The 13,581-nt window shown below is 36.5% G+C and overlaps 1 protein-coding gene across 1 annotated transcript; it reads left to right on the top strand.

Annotated features, from left to right (window-relative positions):
• Positions 1–10,576: 10,576 nt before the first annotated feature.
• Positions 10,577–12,248, top strand: LOC122290780 (dof zinc finger protein DOF3.6-like). The gene is made up of 2 exons (XM_043098420.1): positions 10,577–10,828; positions 11,008–12,248. Exons 1-2 carry the CDS (start codon positions 10,778–10,780, stop codon positions 11,917–11,919), a joined length of 963 nt encoding a protein of 320 aa, XP_042954354.1. The 5' UTR covers positions 10,577–10,777; the 3' UTR covers positions 11,920–12,248.
• The last annotated feature ends 1,333 nt before the right edge of the window (positions 12,249–13,581 follow it).

Here is a 13,581-nt window from a genome sequence, read left to right as displayed (position 1 = left end):
ACTTATGTTAAAAATTACATAACATTGCAAGAAACACTATCGAATTATCAATCAAAGTTATTGTCCAACATAAAAATGAAGAGAGAGAGAGAGAGAGAGAGAGAGAGAGAGAGAGAGAGAGAGAGAGAGAGAGGCAGTTTTTATCATTTGATCATGTACGCCTGCTAGAAATCGAAAAACAAAAATACGTCAAGATTCTTTGGGAGCCATATATGGTCCCCTTGCTCCCCATCCTTTTACCCGACTCTAGGAATTCTAAAAGCTCCCTGATCACCACATGCAGCCAAACGAAATACGAATATACCAATAGATCTAATTCCCTTACTAATATATCTCCAAATATGAAAACATCAGTCGACGTTGTAAGGTCTATCTATATTCAAGCTTTATCAGTCGGAGCTAGCTGCGTCGACATGCATGTTGGCCAGATCTCCGGTCCATTGAATGTCTTGGATGCGCATCTATTGATGCGAAAATGATCATCATCTGATCTGATCTGATCTGATCTGGGTAAAGCTATCTTTAATTTTCTGGGTTTTGGGTCCTTGGTACAGACGTACGTACGTACGTGGCTGTAGGTAAATATAAATATATATATATAAAGCGATCCCTAGCTACCTGATGTTCGTACATAGAGAGAATCTATATATCTATATGCAATAATATTGTCAGATGCATGTGCAATTATGAACAAAAGTTTTGTTATGGGAACTATTTTCATGGGCCGATATCTAATGCGTGTGGTGTTGCCTGTGGTACGTGTACCAATATAACTTTGCAGCACTGCAGAAGTAGCTAGCATTAATATTCAAGCCTTTGATTGATCTGCAGAACTTGACCCCTGCCCTGCGCGCTGCTGGCTATGGATAAATTCATCATATATTATAACCTCTAACAACAAAATGAAGGCAATTTGGGTCCTACAATCTGTCTCATTTACCTCATATTAACATTGAATGTAGAAAGCTAGCCAGCACATCCAATCTCTTGTACGCGTTGTTCAATCATTGTACTTTTACTATTCTAGCTGTGTGTGCTTGCACGTGCCCTGTGAGGGGGGAGAGAGATAGAGGACAAATGAATGTGTTAAGGCTGCAATTTTTCTTCCTTTTCCATACGAGAGGAATAGCTTTTTTGCATGAAAATTAGCAAAATAAAGCCGGCGGTAGCTCTGTCAAAACAGATAAGATAGGCGCTAGGGGAATTAGATTCCAACACCACCAATTTCTATTATTCTTATACCCTTTCACCATTAAACAATTCTAGATCAATCATCCACGTTTAAGATAATATTCATATATAGCAGCAGCAGCAGCAGGGTTGCACGATGCATGCAAATCGGAAAGCATTAATGCACGTGGTAGTTCAAATATTACACATGATTCCAAAGTACATTTCATTAACAGTTTTCTGTTAAAGACATATACATATATATATACATGTTCTGCCCTCAAATTCTGATTAATGTTATTATCATTGGAAATTTATGTTGCGCCTCCGGCAACCCAGAAATCACACACACAATTGATAGAGACAATATTTAAGTGGTTCGGCAACCTGCCTACGTCCACTGAAGCGGAAATTCGATTTTTCAATATGTTTGTACAATTTTACAAACACTCACAACATCTCTCTATCTCTCTCAAATGGCCTCCGTTCTGGGTTTTCCCAGAACCATTTTCGCCCTCTACCCTCTGCCTGATCACTCACCGCAGTGAGGATGGTTTTCTCTTCAGAATTCATCTCCTTTTATAGGAGAACCATGGAGGGACAAGAAGCATGCAATTTCAAGTCTTCTTTCGGTGCAGATGAACTTTTGTCAATATTTGCTGCAGAATACGGTGGATGGGTAGATGGTTGGTGGCTGCAGTTGGTGCCTAATACAACCAAGAAAGAAAACGGTGCATGTGCAGCCCTTCATACTTGGGTTGATTCAACAATCACCCCCTCCACCCAAGTGTGTCATACCAGGCTGCTTGCAAACTGATTCATTCTTCAAATGAATTCACCTCTTTCTTGGAATGCTTGTCAGCCATGAGAGATCCGCTATCACATGCATCTTCAGGTACGTCTTCAAATGGATATCCAGATGCCTCTCCAAATGCATCTTCAAATGCATCAGCATCGTCTACATCCACGGAGCTTGCAAGGGATTTTCTTCAGAGGAGATTTACCAGTGCTCAATTGCACAATCTCAACTCTCTAGGATTCTTCTTTTGCTCGAGTCTATGAGTCCGCACTCATGTACACCTTGAGCAAACTGAACTTCGCTCTAGCCACATCCGAGCGAACAATCTGAGTAAACTGAGCTTCGCTCTAGGCTCATCCGAGCGAACAATCTACTTCGCTCTAGCCACATCCGAGCGAACACTTTGAGCAAACTGAGCTTCGCTCCAGGCTCATCCGAGCGAACAATCTGCTTCACTCTAGCCACATCCGAGCGAACAATCTGCTTGGTGCCTTTACAACTTTCAAACCAGGTTCCATAATCCTACAATCACACCAATCTCCAACTTGGAGACTGGTTCTCAACATGCCGAGCTCTATCTCTAGCATGATCCCTTATACAATTTTACAGCTCATGTCTTCAACTTAGAAGACTAACTAAAGTGATGCATAACTTTAGTTCATCATGTACAATGCCCTTAATCAACACATCTATATAGGGCATTGGCTGTTTATCATATGTTCACATAGATTCTACTGATCGTAACAAGTTAGAAACCAAATCTAGAAAATGTTTTTTCATCGGTTATGGTGATGAAGAATTTGGCTATCGATTTTGGGATGATAAAAATTGCAAAATCATCAGAAGTAGAAATGTGATATTTAATGAGCAGATTATGTACAAAACTAAGTCACAAGCTGAATCTGAGGAACAGCCAAAGAAACCTGAGGTTGTTGATTTTGATGTTACTCGAATCAACACTGATCAGAACGAGGATCAAGAAAATGATGATACACAGATCGAACAACGTACACCACTCACTGCTACTCGAAGATCTTCAAGGAAAATCAGGTCACCACAGCGGTTCTCACCATCTCTATACTACATCTTGCTAACAGATAGTGGTGAACCGGAAAGTTATGATGAAGCTCTACGAATTGAAGATTCGATCAAGTGGGAGAAAGCCATGCAAGATGAGATGGAGTCACTGATGTCAAATCAGACATGGGAGCTAACTAAGCTTCCAAAAGGAAAGAAGGTTTTGCACAATAAATGGGTGTACAGAATTAAAGAAGAACACAATGGTAGCAAGCGCTACAAAGCCAGAATGGTCGTGAAGGGGTTTCAACAAAAAGAAGGTGTCGACTATACAGACATTTTCTCTCCAGTTGTAAAACTGACAACGATCAGGCTAGTGTTGGCAATTGTGGCTGCAGAGAATCTACATCTTGAGCAGTTAGATGTGAAGACTGCATTCCTTCATGGTGATTTGGAGGAAGACATCTATATGCACCAGCCACAAGGATTCTCAGTGAAGGGAAAAGAGAATCTAGTTTGCAAACTGAAGAAGAGCTTGTATGGCCTAAAACAAGCTCCACGACAATGGTACCGGAAGTTTGACAACTTCATGTGCAGTAATGGATTTACAAGACTGCAGGCCGGCCATTGTTGCTATATGAAGAACTTTGACAACTCTTATATTATCCTACTGTTATATGTGGATGATATGCTCGTTGCAGGGTCAAGCATCGAGGAAATCAATGAACTAAAGAAGCAGTTGTCAAAGCGGTTTGAGATGAAGGATTTGGGTGCTGCAAAACAAATCCTTGGTATGAGAATTATTAGAGACAGGTCTAATGATACTCTCAAGCTTTCGCAGGAGGAGTATGTAAAGAAGGTGCTTAGAAGGTTTAACATGGACAAGGCGAAACCAGTAAGCACACCCTTAGCTAGTCACTTTCGACTAACTAAGGATCAGTCGCCAAAGACGAAGGAAGAGCAAGAATGCATGAACATAATACCCTATGCATCTGCTATTGTAGTCTTATGTACGCCATGGTCTGTACAAGGCCAGATATTGCACAAGCAGTGGGAGCTGTGAGCAGGTACATGAGTAATCCAGGAAAGCAGCATTGGGAAGCAGTCAAGTGGATTTTAAGATATCTACAAGGTTCTTCAGATACGTCACTATGCTTTACAAAAGCAGGTTTAAAACTACAGGGATATGTAGATGCTGATTTAGCAAGTGACGTTGACAGTAGAAAAAGTACTACTGGATTTGTGTATACGCTGGGTGGTACAGCTGTATCGTGGGCTTCTAAGTTACAGAAGATTGTTGCTCTCTCAACTACAGAAGCGGAATACGTTGCTATAACTGAAGCAGGGAAGGAAATGGTTTGGTTGCAGTCATTCTTGGAGGAATTAGGAAAGAAGAATGAAAAAGGCATTCTGCACAGTGATAGTCAGAGTGCTATTTTTCTTGCAAAGAATCCAGCCTTTCATTCCAGAACAAAACACATACAGTTGCGATATCATTTTATCCGATCTCTTCTCGATAGTGGACAGCTGATACTTGAGAAGATTCGAGGAGCAGAAAACCCAGCAGACATGTTTACAAAAGTAGTTACTGCTGACAAACTGAAGCTGTGTATAGCTTCAGTTGGACTTCGTACTTAAAGGCATGACTTGAAGTTGCTGTGATAGTTGCTATGAAGATATGTAGACTCATTTGTCTCCAAGTGGGAGATTGTTGCAGGTGGAGACAAAAACAGTGAACAGTGCACCGAAAAATACCGAATGCACCGTTGCACCGTATGCTCCTTTGTATTATTAGGCACCTCCCCACCTCCCCCTTGAATCATGCAGCAAATTGCTGCATCGTACTGATATGCTCTCCTATAAATAGGAGAGCTTAAGTGAGCATCAGAGAGTGCAGCAGAGAAGTGTAGAGAAGAAAGAAGAGAGTGTGTGCTGCGTGTGTGCAGACAGTGTAGAGAGTGGGTGAGAGAGAGTTTTCTGTAAAAATCGTTTTATAGTGAAATTACAGCAGCTGTGGACGTAGGCAATTGCCAAACCACGTTAAATTTCGTCCCTCCTTTATTTAGAATCGTCTCTGTGTCAGAACAGCTCCCAACAATTTATCTGTAAAGCTGAAATTAATATTAATTGCTGATCTCGATCTCAATTAGCTCGATCATTTATTTGATAATGGATATATTAGTGGCCGGGAAGCATTTGACCATTTAATTAGAAGGTACTAAGGTGACAAGATTTGAAATATTCCATCAATTAGAATAATGATTAAGATTCTTAAAAATAAAAAAAATAAAAAAAAAAAAAGTCCTCTGTTGATTAAATTCTAGATGCTGATCATGATTCAACCCTTTAAATACTGATATTCTTACGTACGAAATTGATATGGGTTATAACCAAAAAAACCCTTGAGAAGGATGATGATCATGTGCCTGAATTTTTTAGAGAATATACCATCATGACCATTGTTAATACTTTAATTAATTCCTTGGATAATACGGAAAGATATTATGCCAACTTGATGTACTCGAATAAAGCAATTAGCCGCACGTTTGCCTCCATTCAAAATTCTAGAAAGGAAAAGCTAGCCAGACGTTCGTGTGTGAAGCTTTAAATTAACCAAATCATACATACATACATACATACATACATACATATATGCATTCTTCTCATGGTAAATGATTTATACTGTTTTAGAATGAGCAAGTCTAGTGTGCAGTTTTTTTTTTTTTTTTTAAGTTAAGATTCACATGAAAAAAATAATAATAATAATAACTACTTTTTAATTATTAGTGCATGTCACTTGTTTTCAAATGTAGTACTTCAAAGGAAATATCATGTGAGACATCCACACTTGAGATTATATTTAACATCACTCACTTATTTTATATATATAGCCAAGTGATCATAATTTAACAATTATCAGAATCTGTACGTGAATATATATATATATATATACACGAAGAAAGGCTAGATCATGATAATGGGAGACGTGATGTGCATGCTTTTCCACCGTCCAGATCGAACGGCATATATTCCGTAGGCTATTTTTCAGGAAAGTGCTTTTGTCTAAGTAGGACCCACAAGTGGACTACGTGGCAGTGGGAATTCCAGACCACGAGCATCTGATAACAGAGATTGATTTTGAAATGTCCTCACCACTGCTACGTCAGATGACTTTAGGGCACAATGCCTGCTTTCTTTTTGCATGAAACGTCAGGCCGTCGGACGAGAGTCTTCTCTCGTGTCCTATAGACCCACCCATATCAAGGAACTGTTCTAGGGATCTTGGAATCTTTTTGAACAATTATTATTAGAGAAATTCAAGACTGCTCCAAGATTTTGGAGATCGAGACATATATCCGAGAGATAACATTTAATGAATTATAATTATAGAGTTTATATGTATAAAAATTATATATATAGTTACTTTTACGTATTCTTTTGCACATTTCACTAATGTCATATTGGTTGTGTATTAAAAAAATTGATTTAGTCAATCATATCAATAGAATGTATAAAAAATACATAAAAATAACTATATATAATATTACTCTTTATATGTATCATACGTAGCTAGGTCTTGGGTTTTCATAAGCATTATATATATGGAATTTGTGTCCAACATAAATATAGATAATTACGGATTGTTTATATATATATTAGTCTACGTACAACACTAGATCATCTAGGTTAATATTATTATAATAAATATGTACGTATGTATTTTTTGAGTTAATATGTAAAGGTTCTAATAAAATCTTTTTATTGCAAATGATTTAATTTGTCATCATGTACTAATTATATCAAATTGAAAAATAGGTTCCAAATGCATAAATGAATGCAAACTATATGTTGTTTCAAATTATGTGATTAGAAAAAAAAAATGAAGACTTCCAAATTCCATGATAAAGTATATATATGTGTATATGTGCGCGCCTGAGTGCATGTGCACATATACATCCCTAAAAGATATGTCACTAGCAAGCAAGCTGATTAATTACTTGCGATTCCTTGCTAGCAAGGACCGACATGCATAATTAACAAAATTAAGCCGGATCATCGATTACAAATTTATTATCTTGTGAATAGCTTTGCATTTGTACGTTACAGTTCACAAATTAAGTTTTTTGTGTTTGTTTGTTTTTTTCTCCCTCCTTTTAAAGCTGTTGGGTCGTTTGTGATATGATCTAAGAACATATATCACGAGTTTTAATTAGATACCATAGTGACTCCGTTAAGACACATTTAATATTTTTGTACGACTTTGATACTATATATATAATTTCATTAATGTTAATTCTTCTGACAATTATAATTGTATTTGCACATGATGTTCAACTCTCAAGATTTTTTAAGTTTCTAATTGGGCGTATGAATTATGATTGAGAATTACTTGATTATATTAATATAAGTGCCAAGTCCTGCATTCATTTTTAATAATGTATTGTTTTATAAGTACATTATAAATTAGTATAGATATTATATCATTATGTATGATGTATCTATCCCTTTGTTTGGATAAATATTATAGCAAACATGCGCGCGCGCACACATATATATATATATAAATGCGTAGTACCGATCATTGGTCATGACGGGAAAAGGAAATTAACCTGCCGACGTTAACGTTACAGTACTAGTACACGATCATCAACTGGTGTGCTAGCTATAGGGTCATCAATTCTTTTTTCTTGAGGCGCAAATTCAATTCTTCACAGTTGCGTGGCTGTCTTTTCATTAATTTGCTTCCTTGTTGATGTCCAAAGTAACAAAGATATACAAAGATCAGAAACTTTTGATTTACAAGAAAATCATAAAAATATATATTTATAGCATATAATGTTTTTTTATTGACACCAGTCGTGTTTAGAGCAGTGTCCTGATTAATCTTGAGAATGCATAGACCTTCGGAAAAGAGTTTTCTGTAAATGCACATTGGATGATTTAAAATGAAAATCTTCAAGTCCAATGACCCTTAGAGATTATTTAAACCTTAGACTTAGTGGGAGCATATATACCCCTAAGCCCAAATCCTTTACCCAACTTTGAGCCAAACCCTAATAATTAAACTTGGTATGCTTTATGTCTTTCATAAAGTTTGTGAATAAAGAAGTAGATGCCTTATTGACGAAGATAAATATATACTACTTCATGCATGGTGATGATCATCGTGTACGGTACGTGTTTTGCTTCATTTTATTGGATAATCATCATAATGATGATGATCAGTGCAGCCCATGCAGCGGCCACTAAAGGAATTCATGGTTTTCTACCAACTCAATTTGGAGGCCGTCTCTATCCATAAAAGGGGTTTGATCAAGAGAAAAAGAGTACGTAACAAAAGATTGCATGCATGTGGACCGGAACAAATTAAAAAAAAGAAAGAAAAAATATTATTACAAGCAGCATGTTGATGATATTTTCAAATTTCTAAAGCATATATATGATCATCGATTTAGTCATATTAAGGACGCCAAAAGGCAAAGTACTGTACAAGATTTTGGGAGTTAAAAAGTTGACAAGGATAGATAAATTAATTACTTAGAGCGCATGAATGCATGCATTCATTCATAATTTGCTATTATATTATAAATATTATTTTTTGTACAAGTGTTGCATGCATGATCATTGCAGTACTACAGCCAGTATCAAAGTTTTAAATACCATACTGGAGACCGTACCGGTCAAAACACTGGAACAAAATATTTCATTACCAGTCTCGTTTCGTATACTATTTCGGAATAGTCGATATATGAATAAATTATATATAAATACAAATATATAAATTATAAATAGTCTGATCTGAATTCGGATTAAAAAATGAGCTTGTAGTTTGAAAAAATGAAAAAAAAAATTAAAAGCCAAAATACTGTCTGGTATAGGCCGAAATATAGGCCGATACAGGCCAAAATATCGGCCAATATTTAGGGCAGTACGAAACATGTGTAATACTTGTACCAGACTAGTGGCCAGTGCAGAATATATCGACCAGTACAATACGGTATTTAAAACATTGGCTAGCATGCATGAAATACTAGTTGCTCATTTTAAGAAGCAAAACTCTCATTAAATTTCATATATATCTTTGGTGGGGAAGAAGACTTGGATGTAAGTATTTATAATTAAGAATTTCTTGTTTAGTTCATAGATTAAAATTTGAATTGAAATTTGCACAAGATTTTAGGATTTTCAAAATCTTAGACTCGTTTAAATCTTAAGTCAAATCCAAATCTAAATTCTTCATCCAAACGTAGCCTAAAGAAAAAGAAGAAATATTTTGTGAAAAGAGAAAATCTTTGCTTAATTTAGAGATATATATACATACCAAAGATAGCTATAAAGGTTCTAATGATCGATCTTGTATTAAAAACGGAAGATGCATGCATTAATTGGTGCCTAGCTAATTATCATAGGACAAGCTATATAGTGCATGCTGACAGCATTGAGCCTAGGATGCTTAAATTGACATAAACCCGGCCAATTTGGCTTTTCATGTAATATGAGTTGATCTACTATATATTACTCTATGTTTAATAAAAGTGAAAGGTAGGCTAATTGACCAAGGCAAATAACTTTTAGAGCTAGCTAGGCTACCACGTCCTTCTTGCATATTATCCATATATATATATATATATATATATATATAAATGCGTGTGTCCGTGATGATATATCCATATATATATATATATATATATATATATATATATATATATGTAATTAGTATATTTTTGTAATCTAATTTGGTATATAATAATAAAACCTACGAATACATGCCGTTTCAATTTATAAAACTTATTAATTAATATTATGTCGGTGTAATTAATATTGCTTATATATATATATATATGCGATATGTATGGTTACTCGGTTCCACGTCAATAAATATATATATATATATATAGTTAGCATTATATAAGTAATTTCAATATCTAAGAAATGTATTAAGATCTTCAATTCGATCTAAAATATAATTTGTAGGCTATTACGCACCTTTTTAACAGATATAAAAGACCTGAATAGTAAGAGTTCTTTGTTAAACATTGAGCATCGATCTCCTTTTAGATAGCAATATTGCACCTTCTAGTACCTTAAATGGCAATAATATCATACACTCATGTTAACTATATTAATATTTAATAGAGCCATCTTGAACGTACGAGTACTACCTCTCAGAACTCTGATCCAGTTTATCGTACACAGATAAATTAAAAGTTATATACATATATATATATATGATTAATATATATATACATGGTTTATCTAGTGCTGATGTTTCTATTAATGTAAGCTCTATAGAAAGATTCATCTTGTTCCAATGCATGTTCCTTCTTTTTTTCTGTGTACTGGTCCCCGTTTAGGTGTTTTTTATTACGTGATATAGTCGCTGGTAATGCTTTAAACTCTCTCTCTCTCTCTCTCTCTCTCTCTCTCTCTCTCTCTCTCTCTCTCTCTCTCTCTCTCTCTCTCTCTCTCTCTCTCTCTCAATCACACACGCGCATGGGGAGCCACTGATCTCTTTTTGCGCACTAAATCGTAGTCCCAGCATCCAAAGAAGCTTGTAGGCGAAGAAACTTCGTCCACTAAAACCCTAAAAATATAATAAAACAAAAAGAGATGAGAATTATGAGAGAATAAGAGCAAAGTAAACAAAAGCCTCTGATCTTAGCTTTCCTCCTCCTCCTCTTTAATTCTCCTTTTCCTTTCGTTCTTGGCTCTGGTATTCCCTTAGTGTGATTCTCCACCATATTTCCAAAAGACCCATCAAACTTTAATAAAGAAAAAGGATCAAAAACCATGGTTTTCTCGTCTGTTCCACTCTATTTAGATCCTCACAATTGGCAGCAGGTAATGTTTTCTTCAAATTATTTCATCCACATCTTCTAATGAACCCCCCCCCCCCCCCCCCCCCCCCAAAAAAAGCAGATTAAAAAGATAATTATTCCTATTCTCTACTGATATCTTCTTGAATATACCATCTATTTGTTTCTTTATGGTCTCGATTACATGGGTTGATTATTTTGCAGCAACCTAATCATCAGCAAGGAATCGACACTACTCAAAATCCGCAGCTTCTTCCACCAGTAGCACTGCCCTCGCCAGCCGGCCATCATGCCGGCGGTGATGCTGTCTCGATCAGGCCTGGTTCGATGGCTGATCAAGCCAGGTTAGCAAAGATACCACAGCCAGATCAAACAGCTCCCAAGTGTCCCCGCTGTGAATCCACCAATACCAAGTTTTGCTACTTCAATAATTACAGCCGTTCTCAGCCCCGTCACTTCTGCAAGACATGTCGGCGTTACTGGACCAGAGGGGGTGCCCTTAGGAATGTTCCAGTGGGTGGGGGTTGCCGTAGAAACAAGAAAAACAAAAGCAATCGCAGCACTAAGTCTCCGGCTGCCGCTGAGAAACAAACGGGTCCCAACTCTAGCAGTGCAATTCCTTCATCTGCCTGTGCCCCAGATCAGATAATTGGCCATGTTTCGCAGCAATCACCTCATCAATTACCCTTTCTAACCTCTTTACAGAATCTTACCCGCTATGGTATGGGAAATATTGGCTTAAACTTCAGTGGCATCCAGGCACAGAATGATTTGGGGTATCAGATCGGAAGCAGTTCAGGTGCAAGCAACACGATTTTATCTAGTACAGGAGGAGTGGATCAGTGGCGTTTGCAACAATTCCCTTTCATGGGTGGCTTTGAATCACAGACAGGTCTATACTCAATTCAAAGTGAAGGTGTCGAATCACCATCTCCTTTAGCTGGTGATACTGAGCTAAGGACTATGACGTCAAGTTCTAGGGTTTCTCAGCTTCCTACAGTGATGAAAATGGAAGAAAGGCATGGGCAGAATTTATCTGCAGGTCTCAACTGGGGAGGAAATGCATGGACAGATTTATCAGGTCTTCACTCTTCCTCCACCAGCCATCTGCTGTAATTCTGATATTCCTGGATCTTGATCATAAGCTCATCTCGAAGCTAAAGTCTTAATCCAGAATTTAGATTGAACTGCAAGCTCCAAACTGTAATATTATATATGTATGACGACAGATCGAGATGACTAAGGCTCTGAGAAAACTTGAAATTCTCATGCTGCGTGATCATCCTGGAAAGAACCCAAGAAAATACTCGAATTGATCGTTTTCTTGTACTTTTTAAATATGTGAGCTTTTGTATTGTATGGTGATCTTGTTTGTAGAACTAATATTGTGTGTGTAAGTTGCTGGGGTTTGTCATAAGTAAGAATATCATCAGCTTTTTTCTATACATGGTAACTTATTTCCTGGTTCTATTTCTGCATGCAAAACCATCAGCTAGCTAGCTAGCTAGCACCAGGTGCATGTGCCAGAGTGAGAAACCGCAAGAGTACGTACATATATTTCCAGAAGTTTGTGCAAGAAATAAGTACTTCACTACCTATACGACAAGTAATGATGGATCCAACTACGATCAAGAAGTCGCGTGTAGGGAATATCAGCCGGCCAGCTTATTAATTAGATTTTTTTGCTTGATATTGCATATCTATAATGTATAAGTTGACCATTTCTGAAATATTGAACATTGTCTATGGAAAATTAATTCCTTAATTTCATGCAAACGTACGGCCTATAGGGAAAGTCGAAGTGGTACTTTATATGCACTGTGCTAGACCATGCGCGCCTACCTGATGATCTGATCCTGTCATCTTGATCTTCACTACTACTTGAAGAAGACGTTAAAGTCGAGTTGGAGCTGCTTCGATTTGATACATTATTGTCTGTCAGTCTCGGCACTTCGATCGTAATGTTGATTACACTGATCTAGTTTCTCACTCACTCTCTCGAGTTCGGTCTGTAAAATAGAGGACTTGGAGTGCTGTCCTCTATTATATGTTAGAGTCAAACATTAATCCAATTCTTAAAAAAGACAACGAGTATTCAACATTAACTTTTATGTGTCCAAATAATCTGAAGAACATTCCTTGTATTCACGGCCTCACTTTAAATTAAAGCATTCAAGCAGAACATGAAAAAATTAAACATAGAGATTAATTTGTATTCTGAAGAACATGCATTCGCGTTCCCGCCTATCAATATCTTAAAAATAATTTATATGTAAATGACGGAGATTTACAAACAAAAACAATATCATTTTAAATAAATATCTTCATTTTAAAATATAATTATAAAAATAATTTAAAAAGAGTTGCGCTTATTACTCTGTATTGAGAGTAACATCTTCGAACAAACCATAACAGTAGTGCTGATCTTAATGATGGTGTAATAATATCGGACCAGAAAAAGGAAGATTTTGTAATTATAATAAGATAAAGAATGAAAAGATCGATGGGACGTACTTATTCGTTGGGTGCGAGAATGAATGCAGATGGTGAACGGATGAAGGGCAACAGTTTAAGAAAACGCCAAAAATTTCACTCAAAACCATGAACTGCCATTTTCAACGAAGCAAACGATACAACTGTCTCGAATTCGTCTGAACAATATTAAAATATAATATATATATATATATTATATTGTAGCTAGATAGATCAAGTAATTGGCCATTTATTTCGATTAATTTGTTGGTTTATAAATATATGTATTAAGTAGTGAATTGTGGT

The sequence above is a fragment of the Carya illinoinensis genome, chromosome 13 (assembly GCF_018687715.1).
Source record: "Carya illinoinensis cultivar Pawnee chromosome 13, C.illinoinensisPawnee_v1, whole genome shotgun sequence".
In the NCBI taxonomy this organism is placed as follows: domain Eukaryota; kingdom Viridiplantae; phylum Streptophyta; class Magnoliopsida; order Fagales; family Juglandaceae; genus Carya; species Carya illinoinensis.
Note: the sequence above shows the minus strand (reverse complement) of the source record. Positions and strands in the feature narration are given on the sequence as shown.

What these genes read in the sequence shown, in the direction of transcription:
- LOC122290780 (XM_043098420.1), top strand. Translation starts at nt 10,778, where the DNA reads ATGGTTTTCTCGTCTGTTCCACTCTATTTAGATCCTCACAATTGGCAG. An exon ending in ATCCTCACAATTGGCAGCAG is followed by an intron (nt 10,829 to 11,007) that starts GTAATGTTTTCT and finishes ATTATTTTGCAG; the next exon opens with CAACCTAATCATCAGCAAGG.